At 45.5% G+C, this 19,599-nt stretch overlaps 1 protein-coding gene across 2 annotated transcripts; it reads right to left on the bottom strand.

The window, feature by feature from the left end:
* Positions 1–698: 698 nt before the first annotated feature.
* LOC139530872 (photoreceptor outer segment membrane glycoprotein 2-like) lies at positions 699–5,515 on the bottom strand. 2 transcript variants are annotated; one of them, XM_071327636.1, is made up of 4 exons: positions 4,081–5,515; positions 3,031–3,655; positions 2,617–2,863; positions 699–2,170 (listed from the first exon to the last, which is right to left on the bottom strand). In XM_071327636.1, exons 2-4 carry the CDS (start codon positions 3,609–3,611, stop codon positions 1,904–1,906), a joined length of 1,095 nt encoding a protein of 364 aa, XP_071183737.1. In that variant the 5' UTR covers positions 3,612–3,655; positions 4,081–5,515; the 3' UTR covers positions 699–1,903. The 2 variants fall into 2 exon arrangements, with proteins under 2 accessions (XP_071183737.1, XP_071183736.1); XM_071327635.1 differs by lacking the exon at positions 4,081–5,515 and having other exon boundaries at positions 3,031–4,055.
* Between the last annotated feature and the right edge of the window lie 14,084 nt (positions 5,516–19,599).

Below are 19,599 nucleotides of genomic sequence, written 5' to 3'. Positions count from 1 at the left end.
TGTTCATCAGTTTCTGCTTACTCTTCAGTGTCTGAAAGGAGAGTCGATCACAAAAATAAAATGACTTGAAAGTACTTATCTTATCAACACCATCACGTCGTATGTCAAGTCATTGACTTGCACAATGGCATCAACTCCCATTTTCCTATTATGCAGTGCCCTTAACTCATGTTTCCTGCAAGAATTACCTACATGTATAATTCCCACTTTACTACTAAGCTCTAATAACTACTCCCCCTGGCAGCACTTGACTGTTGTAAGTATTTCTGCTGCAGCTATAATACTGTTGATTGTTTCTCAGCACATGTGCTGTCTAAAAATCAGACTTGCTAATATGACTTTCCTCTCTCTGTTTCATTCCACAGTGAGGGACCAGGCACAGAACCTATATAGTTTTGCTTAAAGACTGAAATAAGGTAGCCTCTTTCATACCTCATCCAAGATCGCATATCGTGTTGATTGGTAGTGTCGTATCTGTAGTGCTCAGTAGTTGAAACTGAACCGTAAGTAGTCTGGTGTGGCTCTGGCTCTGTCCCCGTAATAGACTGTGTGTCTGCTGATTGATTGGAGGTGAGATGTAAATGTGAAATCCCATTCGGACACAGATTAGGGGTAATCAGAGGCAGTGGGGGTCCTTAGCTCAATTCTGCTATTGCTTAGAAACCTCAATCTTGGTTATCACTACTATGCATACAGACTTGCTGCACAGGAATACTTTATTGTACAAGTTCATCACATGTCATGTAAAGAAAATAAAGACATGGTGTTTTATTTTTTTGAGTACAGTAGGAAAATGGCACCAGTGATATTTATTTTAAGTGCCAACACTTCTGTGCTTGGTCTTCAGATTTCTCCTACAGAATGTGTCTTACCAGTCATTGTTTATCTTGTACTGAACAAAACCAACGAGCGACTATCAGCAAAATCTTGATAACTATACGTTCCAAAAGGATTTTGTATTTATAAGCTTATTTACTCTTTCCCTTTAGGATTTCCATCTGTAGGCAATGTCTATCCCACGAACCCCTCTAACTCACATGCATCCTTCTCCTGTTGACATATTTGTAAGATTTCTTGAAGGCTAATGAGTAAGACATGCAGAGTTGCATTGGTCTATAGCTGTAGAAAACTAGAGTGAATATTTGTAAAAGCCTAAATGGGTATTCTATCAAGACTCGGCACACATTTAATTGCCATGTTTTTCTACAAGCTTGTCCCAATACAGTGGGAAAAGGTCTGCATATTTTCATTTAGACCAATGTCCTTATCATTACATTCAGGCTGAGGCACATTTAAATGTAGTTAGGAACTTGAAGTGACTGACTGTTTGGTTTGTTTTATTTTATTTTATGTCTGTGCTATTTCAGTTAACAAGTCTCTGGCTCTAATGAAATAATTAAATGTTTGACCTAAATGTATTTCTGTAGACGATTGTCAATGAAGGGTTCACAAGTTGAAGGCGGAATAACACAGTTTGGCTTTCACTCTTTTAAATGAATTTGATTATGGGTATATGAAAAGAAGGTAACAAGGTGATGATGGCATACAATCGATGACGCATTGATTCTGTTTTATATGCTTGCTATACAATCTCTGCTATCCATTTCCATGTTATCTATTATAATCGTGTTCTCTACCAATCTGCTATGGGTTGTCTCTTTTGCAAATTCATTTGCATACTGTCATATCACCCAATCCCCCTGTAATGGCAGTCCTCCCTTTTACAAACATTGCTCGGTTTGCCACATTGTCCTATTCCGCCTCAATTCCATGTTTCTTTCAGGCAAGCTTTTATTGCTCGAGGCAGTTCCTGTTCTTTAGACAAACTTTTGATGTGTATTGCCCGGTCCCTCACCTTTTGAGGGCTCTGTGGAGTGGGCTATATAAGGTGTCTGAGCAGGTGTCAACTGGCCACAGGAATCTGTTTTGGGGGCAGGTTGTCTGGTCCATAGTAGGCTGTGGAGGGGACGTCGATGTTGGGGTCGCCGTTGTTGGCTGTGCCAATCTGGTTGCACTTCCCCAAGCTCTTTATGATATTGAAGTTGGATCTGGCTGTCTCCACAAAGCTGTTCTCCAGGAGCCAGCCGTCGGACTCTGAGTCTGGGTCCCCCTGTCTCAGCACGTTCTCCAGGGATGTCTGGAGGTAGCGCACCCCGGTCAGCACCGACAGCTACAACAGCACACAAACATTGCTGAGGAAATCCCTAGACAGTGGAATATACTGATGACTGTAACTTTTGTTTGTCATTTATAGTGGACCAGAGTAAAATATGTGGGTCCCAGAAGTAGCTGTAGGTTTGGGATGTGTATTTTGGGACAGCTCCATGTGACCCAGTAGAGGACAAAGGGTGAGTCCACACACAAAGCTGAGCATGGATAACCCGGAGCCAATGTCACAAAAGAGATTTGGTATGGGATTAGGGAGCATGCAAAGTGAATGAACAATTTACATTTATCACGCTAACAAGGTGTCAGACAGAATACTGCAATGTAGATTGAGTTCTTTCTAATTAGTGGTTTGCTGAGTCTAAATAATGGGTTTGGTGTATGTCAGGCACCATGTTTACTTATATTCAAACCACATCAGTCTGTTTGTAAGGACACCCCTATGCCTACCTCAAACAGCCAGATGATGAGGACGGTGAGGCCAATGGACTGCATGATGTGGGTGTAGTACTCCAGCAGGGCCTGGCGGCAGCCCTTCTTCCACAAGTTGAGCTCCTCTGTCTGGTATTCATAGTTGAAGTGGGCTGAGCTGTTGGTGATCTGGTGCTGGATGCAGGGCCGTGGTGAGTTAATGTTACAGCAGCTGAAGGGAACCCCGTCCATCAGGTATTTCCCTTCCACGTTACTCCTCAGCCGGCTAGAGACGTGGAGAGGGGAAAAGGGAGAGACCGAGACAGAGGGCTTCACTTGGTGCATCTAGAGCCTCAAATTCAAGAACCTTAAGGTCATAGTATACATGGGCACAGAGCTGAGTTCTGTGTCTGATCTGGCAGGTAGGGTATCACTATTCTAGTCTATACTTACGCCACAACCTCCCTGCAGGACATGTCCAGGTAGCGGTTGCTGATCCACTGGATCTGGAACCAGTCTCTGAAGCCGAAGTTGCCGCAGCACTGGAACTGGATCTGCAGCAGGTCCACAGTGCGCTTCAGGAAGCAGCGGCCTGGTGTGTCCGTGTCCTTATAATAGCGCATGGCGTCCCGCAGACCCAGGTCCAGAGCCTCCTCCAGCTCCCCGCGCATGCCGTAGCACATGAGAGCCCCCACCAGGATGCAGAAGGTGAAGAAGAAGGTGCAGATGACGTAGGGCAGCATCAGCAGCTTCCAGCGCAGGAACTTAGTGGTGTCCGCACAGTCGTAGCAGATCTTCCCGCCCAGGAAATTGATGCCACAGGCGATGAGGCCTGTGGCAATGAGCATGTTGGGGACGTAGTGGAGGTCCCTTTCTGCCATAAGCTCCCAGCGTTTGTTGATCTCCACCTTTAGGAAGAGCCCCAGGCTAAACAAAATCAACCCCGTCACCACGGAAACCCAGTTGAGGATCCACAGCACCTGGGCAAGCTTGTCCCTGTTGGTCTTGGTGAATTTCACTTTCAGCACGGCCATCTTAAATATGTTTGTTTAGTTTTATCCAATGTCCTGGTAGGATGCTGGATGGGGGAGAGGATAGAGGTAGGGGAAGGAGTAAAAGGTACAATGGGCTGTGGATGGATAAAGGGAGGGGCCAGGGTTGTAGATGGGAGGTTTCCGCACACCCTCACATAAGCAGCTTAGCTCAGTGATTTATAATCAATTTCTTGACTAAGGGTCTCCTATTTAAAAGTGTTGGCAGCCCTGAACCACACGGTATGATCAAACATAGTAATGCATATCTGAATCACTGCAGGAACATTTTCTCATACAAAAATGACCAAATTGGATAATGCACACCTCTGGACTATGTCACCTCTGCTGAACCCACTATCAACACAATACTTTGCTGAGCAATTCATCTGAAGAAATAGAATGGAATAAACTAGAATCGACTATAAAATAAATGTAAAAAACTTAAACAGCAGCATTCAGTGGGACCTACCTTATCTCAGCAGCATTCACAGTGTCTGTCTGATCTGGCTCCCATCTCTGTTTTGGGGTTTGTTTTGTTCTTCACTGACAGACATCCTAAGACTTGGCCTGGAGAGAGGCAAGCCGTAGTGGCACAGAAGGAGTAGACAGACACCCGCCCGCCCGCAGCAGCATCAGAGTGAGTCCGCTGGCCAAGCCCCCTGACCCTCCTAATAATCCCCTCTAATCAGGCCTGTAGGATTTGGATGTACCTTCTGCCACCTGCACAAATCTGACTGCAGCACCACAAAGAGTTATTGGCCAAGGGTCGTGTGCATGCGTGCGTGCGTGCGTGCATGCGTGCGTTTGACAGAGGGGCTGATATTGAATGAATGGACAAATACATATTTTTTCTCAAAGACTAAATTACTAAAGTATGAATAGCCTTTTCCATTTACACTAAACAGTGCTCTGCTATTCTTTCTTTTAAATGGGAGCTTCACTGAAGCAAAGGAAACAAGGGCCCTTGTTAACTCATATAGTGACAGAGATGAAACAAAGGTAAGAAAAGTAGGGGTTTACAGGGGTCTGTATGTATGTGTGTGCTTTTAGTATTGTGTCCAGTGAGCCCTCTTCTGCGTCTGTGAGTCTCCATTCCTGAAACAGGTTGAGTCCAAGTAAGGCAACACATAAGTTTGTGATGACAAGTGTTATTCCCACAATATCAAAGAGGACAATATTAAGCTCATAAGCAAACACTGAAAATGTGTCAGATTGTTTTATAATATGCCTTAATGTGATCAGGTGAACAACATTTCTGCTACCCGCTAGTTAGTGCTTTGGTGACACTATGTATGCTTCAGAGGGGAAAGAAAATGTGCCAAGAAACACTTAACACTGACAATCAAAAGCTCCAAATACCTTAATACAATCTCCTTTATCCTCATGGTGTAATTGTATTTGCAACAAAGCATTTTCACCTACTCCTCCCCTCACACTCTCCTATTCCTGTCACTCTCTCTCTCACGCACACGTCCATACACATCCACACAGCCAATCAGCCAATGCGATCTCGATTGAGATTACTTGATTATCATGGCCCAAAGGAGCTTGTGTAAGAGGAGAGTTCTACTGTGGACACACTAGTCAAGTCAGCACATCCACAGGGAGAGAGATGGCCTGATCCCTGAGTGGAAGGGGAGCACGGATACTGTGGCAGGTAAGTGCTAGAGACTACAGCTTCTGATCACATATTAGTTCTGTGGTAAAAGGGGTTTTTACTTCGCTGTGTCTGCTGTACTTAGATCTGATGGTGGATATCATAGGCATGAATAGTAGCCCTCTAGGCTTTACGGCACTGCAAGTTAACTACGTTCTTATTAAAGCCATACCCATAAGGTTGGTCTTCCAGTCTGTAAAGTGATGTATAATATACAGTACCAGTCCAAAGTTTGGACACACCTACTCATTCAAGAGTTTTTCTTTATTTTGACTATTTTCTACATTGTAGAATAATAGCGAACCCATCAAAACTATGAAATAACACACATGGAATCATGTAGTAACCAAAAAAGTGTTAAACAAATCAAAATATATTTTACATTGGAGATTCTTCAAAGCAGCCATCCTTTGCCTTGATGACAGCTTTGCAGACTCTTGGCATTCTCTCAACCAGCTTCACCTGGAATGCTTTTTCAACAGCCTTGAAAGAGTTCCCACATGCTGAGCACTTGTTGGCTGCTTTTCCTTTACTCTGTGGTCCAACTCATCCCAAACCATCTCAACTGGGTTGAGGTCGAGTGATTGTGGATGCCAGGTCATCTGATGCAGCCCTCCATCACTCTCCTTCAAGGTCAAATAGCCCTTACACAGCCTGGAGGTGTGTTTGGTCATTGTCCTGTTGAAAACACATATTAGTCCCACTCAGAGCAAACCAGATGGGATGGCGTATCGCTGCAGAATGCTGGGGTAGCCTTGCTGGTTAAGAGTGCCTTGAATCCTAAATACATCACCAACAGTATCACCAGCAAAGCACCCCCACACCTCCTATATGCTTCACATGGGAAAAACACATGCTGAGATCATCCGTTCGTTCACCTTCTTTGGAACCAAAAATCTCACATTTGGACTCATCAGATCAAAGGACAGATTTCCACTGGTCTAATGTTCATTGCTCGTGTTTTTGGGCCCAAGCAAGTCTCTTTTCCTTATTGGTGTCCTTTAGTAGTGGTTTCTTTGCAGCAATTCGACCATGAAGGCCTGATTGACGCAGTCTCATCTGAGCAGTTGATGTTGAGATGTGTCTGTTACTTGAACTCTGTGAAGCATTTTTTTGGGCTGCAATTTCTGAGGTTGGTAACTGTAATGAACTTATCCTCTGCAGCAGAGGTAACTTTGGGTCTTCCTTTCCTGTGGTGGTCCTCGAGAGCCAGTTTCATCATAGCGCTGGATGTTTTTACGATTGCACTTGAAGAAACTTTCAAAGTTCTTGACATTTTCCTGATTGACTGACCTTCATGTCTTAAAGTAATGATGGACAGTCGTTTCTCTTTGATTATTTGAGCTGTTCTTGCCATAATATGGACTTGGTCTTTTACCAAATAGGGCTATATTCTGTATACCACTATACCTTGTCACAACACAACTGATTCTCAACCGTATTAAGAAGGAAAGAAACTCCACAAATGAACTTTTAACAAGGCACAGCTATTAATTGAAATGCATTACAGGTGACTACCTCATGAAGCTGGTTGAGAGAATTCCAAGAGTGTGCAAAGCTGTCATCAAGGCAAAGGGTGTCTACTTTGAAGAATCTTCAATATAAAATATATTGTGATTTGTTCAACACTTTTGTGGTTACTACATGATTCCATATGTTATTTCATAGTTTTGATGTCTTCACTATTATTCTACAGTGTAGAAAATGGTAAAAATAAAGAAAAACCCTTGGATGAGTAGGTGTGTCCAAACTTTTGACTGGTACTATATGTTATGCAGTATTGTACTTTATCTAAATACCAATTATCCGCTCTGATGCCTGCGGTTTGTAGTTCAATACAGCAACATTACTTATTGTTGATGTATTTAATGCATTTATTTGGAGTAGGTTTATAACCAACTATGGATATGAGGGATTATACATTTACATTACATTTAAGTCATTTAGCAGACGCTCTTATCCAGAGCGACTTACAAATTGGTGCATTCACCTTATGACATCCAGTGGAACAACCACTTTACAATAGTGCATCTAAATCTTTTAAGGGGGGGGGGGGGTCAGAAGGATTACTTTATCCTATCCTAGGTATTCCTTGAAGAGGTGGGGTTTCAGGTGTCTCCGGAAGGTGGTGATTGACTCCGCTGTCCTGGCGTCGTGAGGGAGTTTGTTCCACCATTGGGGTGCCAGAGCAGCGAACAGTTTTGACTGGGCTGAGCGGGAACTGTACTTCCTCAGTGGTAGGGAGGCGAGCAGGCCAGAGGTGGATGAACGCAGTGCCCTTGTTTGGGTGTAGGGCCTGATCAGAGCCTGAAGGTACTGAGGTGCCGTTCCCCTCACAGCTCCGTAGGCAAGCACCATGGTCTTGTAGCGGATGCGAGCTTCAACTGGAAGCCAGTGGAGAGAGCGGAAGGGAGCGGGGTGACGTGAGAGAACTTGGGAAGGTTGAACACCAGACGGGCTGCGGCGTTCTGGATGAGTTGTAGGGGTTTAATGGCACAGGCAGGGAGCCCAGCCAACAGCGAGTTGCAGTAATCCAGACGGGAGATGACAAGTGCCTGGATTAGGACCTGCGCCGCTTCCTGTGTGAGGCAGGGTCGTACTCTGCGGATGTTGTAGAGCATGAACCTACAGGAACGGGCCACCGCCTTGATGTTAGTTGAGAACGACAGGGTGTTGTCGTTCTCAACAAATGATAAGGATGTTAAGCTTGAAAGGGCTGGTAACTGTGACAGCATGGAATTCAAAGGAGGCGATAGACAGATGGGTAAGGGGAGAAAGGGAGAAAGACCACTTGGGAGAGATGAGGATCCCGGTGCCGCCACCCCGCTGACCAGAAGCTCTCGGGGTGTGCGAGAACACGTGGGCAGACGAGGAGAGAGCAGTAGGAGTAGCAGTGTTATCTGTGGTGATCCATGTTTCCGTCAGTGCCAAGAAGTCGAGGGACTGGAGGGAAGCATAGGCTGAGATGAACTCTGCCTTGTTGGCCGCAGATCGGCAGTTCCAGAGGCTGCCGGAGACCTGGGACTCCACGTGGGTGGTGCGCGCTGGGACCACCAGGTTAGGGTGGCCGCGGCCACGCGGTGTGAAGCGTTTGTATGGTCTGTGCAGAGAGGAGAGAACAGGGATAGACAGACACATAGTTGACAGGCTACAGAAGAGGCTACGCTAATGCAAAGGAGATTGGAATGACACGTGAACTACACGTCTCGAATGTTCAGAAAGTTAAGCTTGCGTTGCAGAAATCTTATTGACCAAAATTATTAAAATGATACAGTACTGCGGAAGTGGGCTAGCTAGCAGTGGCTGCGTTGTTGACTTTGTTTGAGAGTGTCGCTGGCTAGGTAACCTCGGTAGCTAGCTATGTAACCTCGGTAACTGGCTCGTTAATTAGTATAAACTACACAATTGTCTTAGATACAAGGACAGCAAAGACAACTATGTAGCTAGCTAACACTACACTAATCAATCGTTCCGTTGATCCGTTGAATGTAATAGTTTCTACAGTGTTGCTATTCGGTGGCTAGCTGGCTAGCGAGCAGTGTTGACTACGTTACGTTACGTTAAAAGGACGAAAAATAGCTGGCTAGCTAACCGAATTAGTCTAAACTACGCAGTTATCTTAGAAACAAAGACAGCAAAGACAACTATGTAGCTAGCTAACACTACACTAATCGAGTCGTTCCGTTGAATGTAATAGTTACTACAGTGTTGCTGTTCGGTGGCTAGCTGGCTAGGTAGCAGTGTTGACTACGTTACGTTAAAAGTTACGTTAAAAGAACGAAGAATAGCTGGCTAGCTACGCAATTATCTTTGATACAAAGACGGCTAAGTAGCTAGCTAAGATTAAACAAATCAAACCGTTGTACTGTAATGAAATGAAATGAGAATGTGAAAATGTGATACTACCTGAGGAGCGAAGCGGAAGGTAGCGAAGCTGGCTAGGTAGCAGTGTTGACTACGTTACGTTAAACGTTACGTTAAAAGAACGAAGAATAGCTGGCTAGCTACGCAATTATCTTTGATACAAAGACGGCTAAGTAGCTAGCTAAGATTAAACAAATCAAACCGTTGTACTGTAATGAAATGAAATGAGAATGTGAAAATGTGATACTACCTGAGGAGCGAAGCGGAATTATGTTCAGTAATGCTCCCGACAGAGAATCCATTGACTGCAAATTACTGTCTGTTGACTTCAGCCCCAGTACATTGAACAGAAGGTGCTAAATTTAATGACCTACGTGTACCTGTGTTTGGTACATTCACCGTTGACCTCCAACCATAGGGTGTGACATAACAGCAGGACTATGATGGACACAGATGACCAGTGGACACGGGCTTTGGCCTGCAACAACGTGAGGGCCATCCTCCGCTGGCTACGTAACCTCTTAGCTGAAGGTCAGAGCACTGGACTGGCAATATGAAACCATTCTTAGCACACTTAAGTTACTGTGTCTTAGAATGGATGCATAATGTAACATACTGTAGTTCTTCTATGATCATCATTAGTTATATTTCATGTCAGTTCATACCGCATGACATTCATTTGTCTCATTCCATTCACCTGTCTGTCTCTCAGTGGGAGATGCCGATGTGGAGAACAGCCTCGCTTCTTTTAGCAGCTGGGTCCAGAGGACGGCTGAAGTTTCAAAGGAGTTACTCACCCAAAGTGAGCAGATATACACCAGCAGGGATTATGCACACTGGTGGCCATCCCGAACAGACCCAAAAGTTATTGATCCCAGCTCTTTACACGGCTGTTTTCCTGAGGTCTTCTCCTTTCACCTCTCTCTGGTTCGCCCCCTCCCTTCCCCTGTCTCCAGGTTTCAGCCGCTGCCAGGGCCTGTGGATGTTCCTGGACCACAGCTGCTTCACCAGTGTGCAGCGGCTGAGGAACCTGCTGACCCTGGCCCAGTGGGGGAGGAGGCATGGTACAGTACTACTCCAACCATGACTCTCACAATGATCAGATTGTTGTGTGAATGATATCAACTCGCTAGTTTGTTTTGTACAATGATCTTACCTAGACACCTAGTTCTAACATATGGGACGGGTGTAACAATATGGGGACAAATGGTGACAACAGGATTGGAAATGTTGTTTCTACAAAGAGAGCTGTTTTCTGATTAATTGGTGGCTGTCTCGCCTCCGTGTGTGTGTAGGTTTGGGGATCCCATGTGTGGCCTGCAGGGTCGACTGTGGCTCCTCAGCAGTGAGGCAGGACTGCTGGAATTGGAAACGCAGAGCTCTGAAGCAACCCATCTGGCTGGGTCGGCTGGTACAGTGGTGGGGCATCACCGGACTCCTGCCCAAGTACCCTGGTAAGGATGCATACGCTAATCTTACACACACAGTCAAACTTTACAAACCGGTCACACTTTACATCACAGAGTTGTTATTACTGTGTAACTATTCGTATAAGTACAGTGTAACAAGAGTTGCATTGTTATGGTTAGGGTTATAGCTAGGGTTAGGATTATTGATACGTTTAGGGTTGGCGCTTCAGCTGTAAGTACAATGTATTACCACTCTAGGGTTAGTCTATAGTATTTATACGTACACTGACTCTTCCTCTCAGATGCTCAAGAAATAATTCCGATCTCTCAGATATGGAGAGAGATGGATCAGAACCATCGCAGGGCTTGTCTCCACACTCCTGGGTAATCCTTAAATCACTGATAGGCGGTCTCTCTCTCACTCTCTTTCTGTCTTCCTCCTTTACGAGGAGGACTGCACCGACCAGGGGTACCCACCCCCTAACCTGCAGGCTTTGCTGAAGCTGGTGCTGGTGCCTCGCATTGACAACATATCTGTTCAGGCCATTGTATCGAACCATGGAGAATCCATAAAGTGTCCTCAAAGGTATGACTGTGACTGTCATGTGAACTGAAGTGAATATACAGTATTCTTGATCATGTAAACTACACTTAACACAGCCTGTGCACAGCTCATGTACTTTTTTCTACAGTGCGAAAATGACCTCCTGCAGTACTTTTGCCACGCTTTCACCATCCCTCCCAGCTTCTCCCAGCAGATCCGGCCATTCTGGCTGCTTGACAATGGACACTTATCAGTATGTTGACCTTTGACCGGTATCACAGCACCATTTAGTCCATTGGTGTACAGTTAGTGAACAGACCTAAAAGAACACCTTCCTAATATTGAGTTGAACCCCTCTTTTGCCCTCAGAACAGCCTCAATTCGTCGGGGCATGGAACATTGCAGTTCTTGACACAAACCGGTGCACCTCTGAATGGCACAATCCATATCTCAGTTGTCTCAAAGCTTAAAAATCCTTCTTTAATCTGTCTCCTCCCCTTCATATACACTAATTGAAGTGGATTTAACAGGTGACACAAATAAGGGATCATAGCTTTCACCCTGGATTCACCTGGTCAGTCTTTCATGGAAAGAGCAGATGTTCTTAATGTTTTGTACACTCAGTGTACATGCCTTCTAGCGGGATGCAATAGAGCCAAATGGGGATTAGAGTGCCCTATGGCTACACTCTTAGAAAAAAGGGTTCCCAAAGGGTTCTTTGGCTTTCACCATAGAAGAAACCCATTTGGTTCCAGGTAGAACACTTTTTTTTGTTACAGGTTCTATGTAGAAAGGGTTCTACATGGAACACAAAATGTTTCTTCAAAGGGTTCTCCTATGGGGACATAACCGAAGAACCCTTTAAGGTTTAAGGTTCTAGATAGAAAAAAAGGTGCTAAGAGTATATGTCATTACATCTGTGTAGGACTCAATGGAGCTGCTACCTGGTTCTCCTGGCACCACCATGGTTCTCCTGGCAGCACCGCTGCATCATCCACAGTCTGCTGAGGAGAAAGCAGTTTTGCTTGGCGCTGACGTATCTATACTGGATCAGACCAGCCACAGACAGCCCCTACAACCTCAAGCTCTCTGTCGATGTACTCCTACAGAACAGGTATAGATATACAAGGATATACTATACTGCACAGACTACTGTATGAAATACTGTCTCTCTGAATATGAAAACTGTAAGCCATACAATCTAGCTTTTTCTGCCCCTCAGCCATGTCTCAGACGCCTGGTTCCTCCTAAAGAAAGGTCACACAGGAAGTGATGACATGTCAGGTACTTCCTCAATGGATGTGAGAGGCTTGGCCTATGTGTGGAGGCTTCAGACTGCATGGAAGCAGTATGGAAGGTGATCCCTTTTGTAACACATAACAGATGTAAATACATATAGGCATATACAGTACATGCAGTGCGTTTATGTCAGTCATTTTCTATTGAAAACGGTGTCTTTATTAGGATGTAGGCCATTGTACTAATCAGTCGGAAGAGACTGAGAGTCAGTGTGGAATAGAGGGGCTTCCTCAGCGTTGGTGGACCACACGGATCCCTATGGCAGTGAAAGAGCCAGGTACAGAGCAGGGATTGTGACTGATACTGATTTCAGAAATATCACTATCAAGTATTCTGAAAGTCATTGAAATGTTGCGAATTGCAGGGGTTCCTATTCGTCCGTTCTCTGCCCTGCAGTATCAGAACAGCAACACTCTCTCTCCAGAGGATTGGATCAGACTCCTCAGGGAATCTATGATTGAACTCAGACAACTCCAGCCAACAGTGAGGTACAGTCAATAACTGTACATTATGCCTTGAATCTATTCTATCGCGCCCAGAAACCTGCTCCTTTTACTCTCTGTTCCGAACGTACTAGACAACCAGTTGTTATAGCCTTTAGCCGTACCCTTATCCAGGCCCAGCAGTGCCTAGCTCCACTCCCGCTCCCCAGGCGCTCTCTTTGTTGACTTCTGTAACCGTAAAAGCCTTGCTTTCATGCATGTTAACATTAGAAGCCTCCTCCCCAAGTTTGTTTTATTCACTGCCTTAGCACACTCTGCCAACCCGGATGTGCTAGCCGTGTCTGAATCCTGGCTTAGGAAGACCACCAAAAACCCTTAAATTTCCATCCCTAACTATAACATTTTCTGACAAGATAGAACTGCCAAAGGGGGCGGAGTGGCAATCTACTGCAGAAATAGCTTACAGAGTTCTGTCATACTATCCAGGTCTGTGCCCAAACAATTCGAGCTTCTATTTCTAAAAATCCACCTTTCCAGAAACAAGTCTCTCACCGTTGCCGCTTGCTATAGACCACCCTCTACCCCAGCTGTGCCCTGGACACCATATGTGAATTGATTGCCCCCCATCTATCTTCAAAGCTCGTGCTGCTAGGTAACCTAAACTGGGACATGCTTAACACCCCAGCCATCCTACAATCTAAGCTTGATGCCCTCAATCTCACACAAATTATCAATGAACCTACCAGGAACAACCCCAAATCCGTAAACATGGGCACCCTCATAGATATCATCCTAACCAACTTGCACTCCAAATACACCACTGGTGTCTTCAACCAGGATCTCAGCGATCACTGCCTCATTGCCTGCATTCGTAATGGGTCTGCGGTCAAACGACCACCCCTCATCACTGTCAAACACTCCCTAAAACACTTCAGCGAGCAGGCCTTTCTAATCGACCTGGCCCGGGTATCCTGGAAGGATATTGACCTCATCCCGTCAGTAGAGGATGCCTGGTTATTCTTTAAAAGTGCCTTCCTCACCATCTTAAATAAGCATGCCCCATTCAAAAATGTAGAACCAGGAATAGATATAACCCTTGGTTCAGTCCAGACTCCCAGCTGTCCACTGCACTGAGGCTAGCAAACACTGTCACCACCGATAAATCCACGATAATTGAGAATTTCAATAAGCATTTTTCTACGGCTGGCCATGCTTTCCACCTGGCTACCCCTACCCCGGTCAACTGCCCTGCAACTCGCCCAAGCTTCCCCCATTTCTCCTTCACCCAAATCCTGATAGCTGATGTTCTGAAAGAGCTGCAAAATCTGGACCCCTACAAATCAGCCGGGCTAGACAATCTGGACGCTCTCTTTCTAAAATGATCTGCCGAAATTGTTGCATCCCCTATTACTAGCCTGTTCAACCTCTCTTTTGTATTGTCTGAGATCCCCAAAGATTGGAAAGCTGCCACGGTCAGTCACAGGGTTCAATTCTCGGGCCGACTCTTTTTTCTGTACATGTCAATGATGTCTCTCTTGCTGCTGGTGATTCTCTGATCCACCTCTACGCAGATGACACCATTCTGTATACTTCTGGCCCTTCTTTGGACACTGTGCTAACTAACCTCCAGACGAGCTTCAATGCCATACAACTCTCCTTCCGTGTCCTCCAACTGCTCTTAAATCCAAGTAAAACTAAATGCATGCTCTTCAACCGATCGCTGCTCGGACCTGCCCACTCGTCCAGCATCACTACTCTGGACGGTTCTGACTTAGAATATGTGGACAACTACAAAACCTAGGTGTCTGGTTAGACTAAACTCTCCTTCCAGATCTACATTAAGAATCTCCAATCCAAAATTAAATCTAGAATCGGCTTCCTATTTCGCAACAAAGCATCCTTCACTCATGCTGCCAAATATACCCTCGTAAAATTGACTATCCTACCGATCCTCGACTTCGGCGATGTCATTTACAAAATAGCCTCCAACACTCTACTCAGCAAATTGGATGCAGTCTATCACAGTGCCATCCGTTTTGTCACCAAAGCCCCATATACTACCCACCACTGCGACCTGTACGCTTTCGTTGGCTGGCCCTCGCTTCATATTCGTCGCCAAACCCACTGGCTCCAGGTCATCTACAAGTCTTTGCTAAGTAAAGCCCCGCCTTATCTCAGTTCACTGGTCACCATAGCAGCACCCACCCGCAGCACGCGCTCCAGCAGGTATATTTCACTGGTCACCCCCAAAGCCAATTCCTCCTTTGGCCACCGTTCCTTCCAGTCCTCTGCTACCACTGACTGGAACGAACTGCAAAAATCGCTGAAGCTGGAAACTCTTATCTCCCTCACTAACTTCAAGCATCAGCTGTCAGAGTAGCTCACAGATCATTGGACCTGTACATAGCCCATCTGTAAATAGCCCATCCCACTACCTCATCCCCATACTGTATTTATTGATTTATTTTGCTCCTTTGCACCCCAGTATCTTTACTTGTACATTCATCTTCTGCACATCTATCACTCCAGTGTTTAATTGCTATATCGTAATTACCTCGCCACTATGGCCTATTTTATATACTTTTTTTCTACTGTATTATTGACTGTATGTTTGTTTATTCCATGTGTAACTCTGTGTTGTTGTATGTGTTGAACTGCTTTGCTTTATCTTGGCCAGGTCGCAGTTGTAAATGAGAACTTGTTCTCAACTAAACCTACCTGGTTAAATAAAGGTGAATTAAAAATAAATAAAACATGACCCCGCAAATGTTGTTCCAAAGCAATACCCAATATCACTGTGTGGTTGGTATAACCACTGGCCCAGTGAGGAGGTGGCATGGCCAGTGGAGCACCAAGAGAGGAAAGGGAGCAGTCGGAACCCTAGTCTGACCACCCAGGCCCTGAGGCACCTCCTCCCTAGCCCCTCCCCAGTGGATATGATGACTGACAGGCTGGGAGAGCAGGGAGACACAGAGCCACCTAATGACGACCTGCCTCTTATAGCTGAGGTACTTTACTACTGTGGCTCTGTCTGAGAGTGAGCGTGCTGCGGTATAATACTTGGGCAATGATGGTTATTAAAATAATGAATTTCTTTGTCTCAATGCAGGAGAAACACTGGACTCCAGCACACCTCTCCTCTCAATCCCCATCCAATGAGAGCTCTGAATCTATGTTCTCTTTCAGCGCTGCCTCCTCTCTGCCCCCTCTGAGATGGGGCATCCCTTATGTGTATGGAAGCACAGTGATGCTGCAGCAGATCTCCCTGCTTAGTGATGGAGGAGGGTGTCACAGCAGGCAGGATGACAGCCCATCCCTCCCAGCAGATATACTCCACCCAGGCTGCCCTGACCTGCCTCTGACACTAGAGGGCGCCACAGACCCTGTCTCCTTCAACAGCCTGAGTAAAGACACCAGGAATGTGGAGGAGCTGGTGTTCTCCATTGAGTGTGAGTTCAGATGCACTGACTGGAGCTGTATGATACTCAATATTTAAGTTGTCAGCTCTTTTTGAAATAAAGTTCTTGAATATTACCCCAACATAACATTTTCTGGTCATCTGAGGTCTTGAAAGTGTGTGTTTTTTGTTTCTTTTGTGATGTTTCCATTAGGGGGATTAGAGGAGATCATGACGTGTGATACCAGGAGACAACCTCGTAATTGTGGAAGAGGAAGCAGTTCCCCCTGTAGATGTTAGACAGAAGGTTATTAGACAGAAGGTGACCCCTCTCAATCCTTACATTTACACAATGGCTATGTTTACTTTATAATTTCAACAGACTGATTAGTCCAATGTTGCACTATTTTCTGTGGCCAGCATTGTGTTATATAGTACAGTAAGATAAGGACGTGTTCTTTATGTGATCATTTGTTTGTCAGACATAGTCTGAGCAGACTAAACCTCCATCCTCAGTTCTATAGTAATGAGGACAACCAATCAGTGCCCTCTGTTTCTGCGATCAAGTGGAGAGTCACAACTTCCTGACACCTGACTATGGTGTGTTTCAAATGTTACTACACTCTGTTGGGCTGTGTTTTCACTATATCTGCTGTATGACTTAACTGAGAGATATTTAAATAATTGGCCCTTTAACTAAATGACCTTTGTTCATGATAATCCAGATTACATTGACTACTACAAGGAAGTGACTGAGAAAATCATTCATGCACCAAATGTGACTGACATGTGGAGCGTCATACCTGGAGGGGACAAATCAGAGAACCTCCTCCCCCAGACCTCCCCCTTCTCTGGGGCTGCTGTTGCTTCATCTCTCTTCTTCCTGGAGCTGGAGCCCAATTACATAAATACTGTACATACTATGCAGACCACCTACAGTATTGGCCAGCTGGGTTTCTGTGTTTGTTCAGAGGGTGTCTGACCCTCCACAGCTTGAGAAAGCAATGGAATGTTTCCTCCAGGACTCCCAGGATGCAGTGGACCAACCAGAAATCCTGACATCCTGTGCCCTCACTGAGACCACCCAGGACCTGCTCTCTGAGCTCCACCAGACATTTTGTTTTCTGGAGGAGCTGGGAAGTGCAGGGCCCAGTGGCCCAGGTACAGAGAGAGGCTCTACCCTGGAGGGGGAACTGGACAGTGGGGGCTCTGGGAGGTATATCCGGCCCTTCTCTCTCCAGGACTCCTCCCTGCTCATCCCACGTCAGAGGTCAGTACGCTCCAGACAGCTACAGATCCCTGGAGTCCCTCTGTCCCGCAGGAACAACTCCAGCCGCAATCCCCCAGCTCAGCCCCAGAGACATCCAGAGACAGGTTACCTGGAGGGGAGAAGGCCTTGCACAAGGAGGAGGCAGCATGCTTCAGATGCACCCCAGAGGATAGGCTGGGTCACTGTAAGCTGGGCAGCTGGTGGAAACAAGCCCTGGAGACCCAAAGGGCATCCTCTGGCCTACTACCTGCCATAGAGCAGGTATCCACCATCTCAAAGGGTAGTGTTTTTTTACTGTATGTTTATATGCAAATCAATAATTTTGTGTGCTTCATAGTGCCACATTCTGCAGACTCCACATATGCACTATTTAATCTTACGTTTATCTTATGATTATATTAAAATAGACTAGCTTGTTATTTATATCCATTTTACATTTAGAAAACCTATTTAGTGTCACAGCTACCAAAGGTCTAATAATTAATAGTTTGTCATTTTGCACAGATTTGCCGATTTTATAAAAATTGTAATTATTTATTGATATACATGCAGATGGTGTGTTTTTGTGTATGAGTTTGTATTGAAGAATAAATGCCTCTAGTAACATCTTCCTTTGTCATTGTGACGGGGAACATTAAGAGAGTTGCCCTTTGGAACATTAGATTGATGGAGCGTTAGAAACAGCAGCAGCAGAAGCAGCCCAGGAAGGAAACTAGTGTTGTTTCTCACGTCTGGCTGGAGACTGTACAGTGAATGCCTCTCTTCAGAGTAAATGTGTGTGTGTGTGTACATGCATGGGTGTGTGTGTGTGTGCACGTGAGTGCATGTAATGCGTGCTTGTTTGTGTGTGTGTAAGTGTGTGTGTGTGGCCATTGCTGGCCTGTTGCTGTCACTCAGTGGGGAGTCTGTGCCCGGAGCGGGACTCAAGTGCATGTACTGGTGGGCAGGGGGTCTCCACTGCTGGGAGAGGGGTGATGAAGGATGAAGTGCAGAGAGGAGGTGATGTACTGTAATGTCAGACCAGGACTCTCTCAACCTTGTCATAGTTACTCATCCGTGACCCCCACCCCTTGCTCTCCCTGGTAGGGGCCACTGGTGTTACCCAGAGCAGATGGAGCTCTGCTGGGCCTTGCTGATCACCGCTGGGCCTGGGGCAGTGAAGGCTGCTGAGGGGAGGACGGCTCATAATAATGGCCGGAACAGAGCGAAGAGAATGGCATAAATGCATGGAAAACATGTGTTTGATGTATTTGATACCATTCCACCATTTCCACTCCAGCCATTACTCATTAGTGCGGCAGGTAGCCTAGTGGTTAGCGCGTTGGCCCAGTAACCGAAAGGTTGCTAGATCGAATCCCCGAGCTGACAAGGTAAAAATCTGTCGTTCTGCCCCTGAACTGTTCCTAGGCCGTTATTGTAAATAAGAATTTGTTCTTAACTGACTTGCCTAGTTAAATAAAGGTTCAATTCAAAATAAATACAAATTAAGGTGCCACCAACCTCCTGTGGTCTGAGGGAACCATGGCCCTACTCACCACACTGATACCCTGCCACATCACTGGGACCTGGGCTTAAGAGACCAACACACAGCAGGGGCCAAATGTGGCATTTAATCAAAGCTCCGTTTGTAAAAAAAAAAACTAAACTCTGATTGTTTCAGAAAAGAGGTGGTCCTCACATCTACTCTAGGTCCATTATTTACCTCTTGAGTCTCATGGAATTACTTTTATTCATCCACAGAAAAGAGGGTCTCTCTCGTTCCTGGGCGACCCTACTCCAACAGTCTGGTCAGCATCCAGGAGTCTCCATCCAAGCAGAGAGGAGACAAGCAGGAGGTCAAATATGTAGTGGTCATCTGGGGCAGCAGCGTAGCTTAGTGGTTAGAGCGTTGGACTAGTAACCGAAAGGTTACAAGATTGAATCCCCGAGCTGACAAGGTACAAATCTGTCGTTCTGCCCCTGAACAAGGCAGTTAACCCACTGTTCCTAGGCCATCATTGAAAATAAGAATTTGTTCTTAACTGACTTGCCTAATTAAATAAAGGTAAAATAAATAAATGTGGTCACTGGTCTTACATGGAGGGTGTCAGTATGGAGGGAAATAT

The sequence above is a fragment of the Salvelinus alpinus genome, chromosome 9, assembly GCF_045679555.1.
Source record: "Salvelinus alpinus chromosome 9, SLU_Salpinus.1, whole genome shotgun sequence".
Classification (NCBI taxonomy): Eukaryota; Metazoa; Chordata; class Actinopteri; order Salmoniformes; family Salmonidae; genus Salvelinus; species Salvelinus alpinus.
The sequence above is the reverse complement of the archived record's forward strand: the minus strand, read 5'-3'. Positions and strand labels throughout refer to the sequence as shown.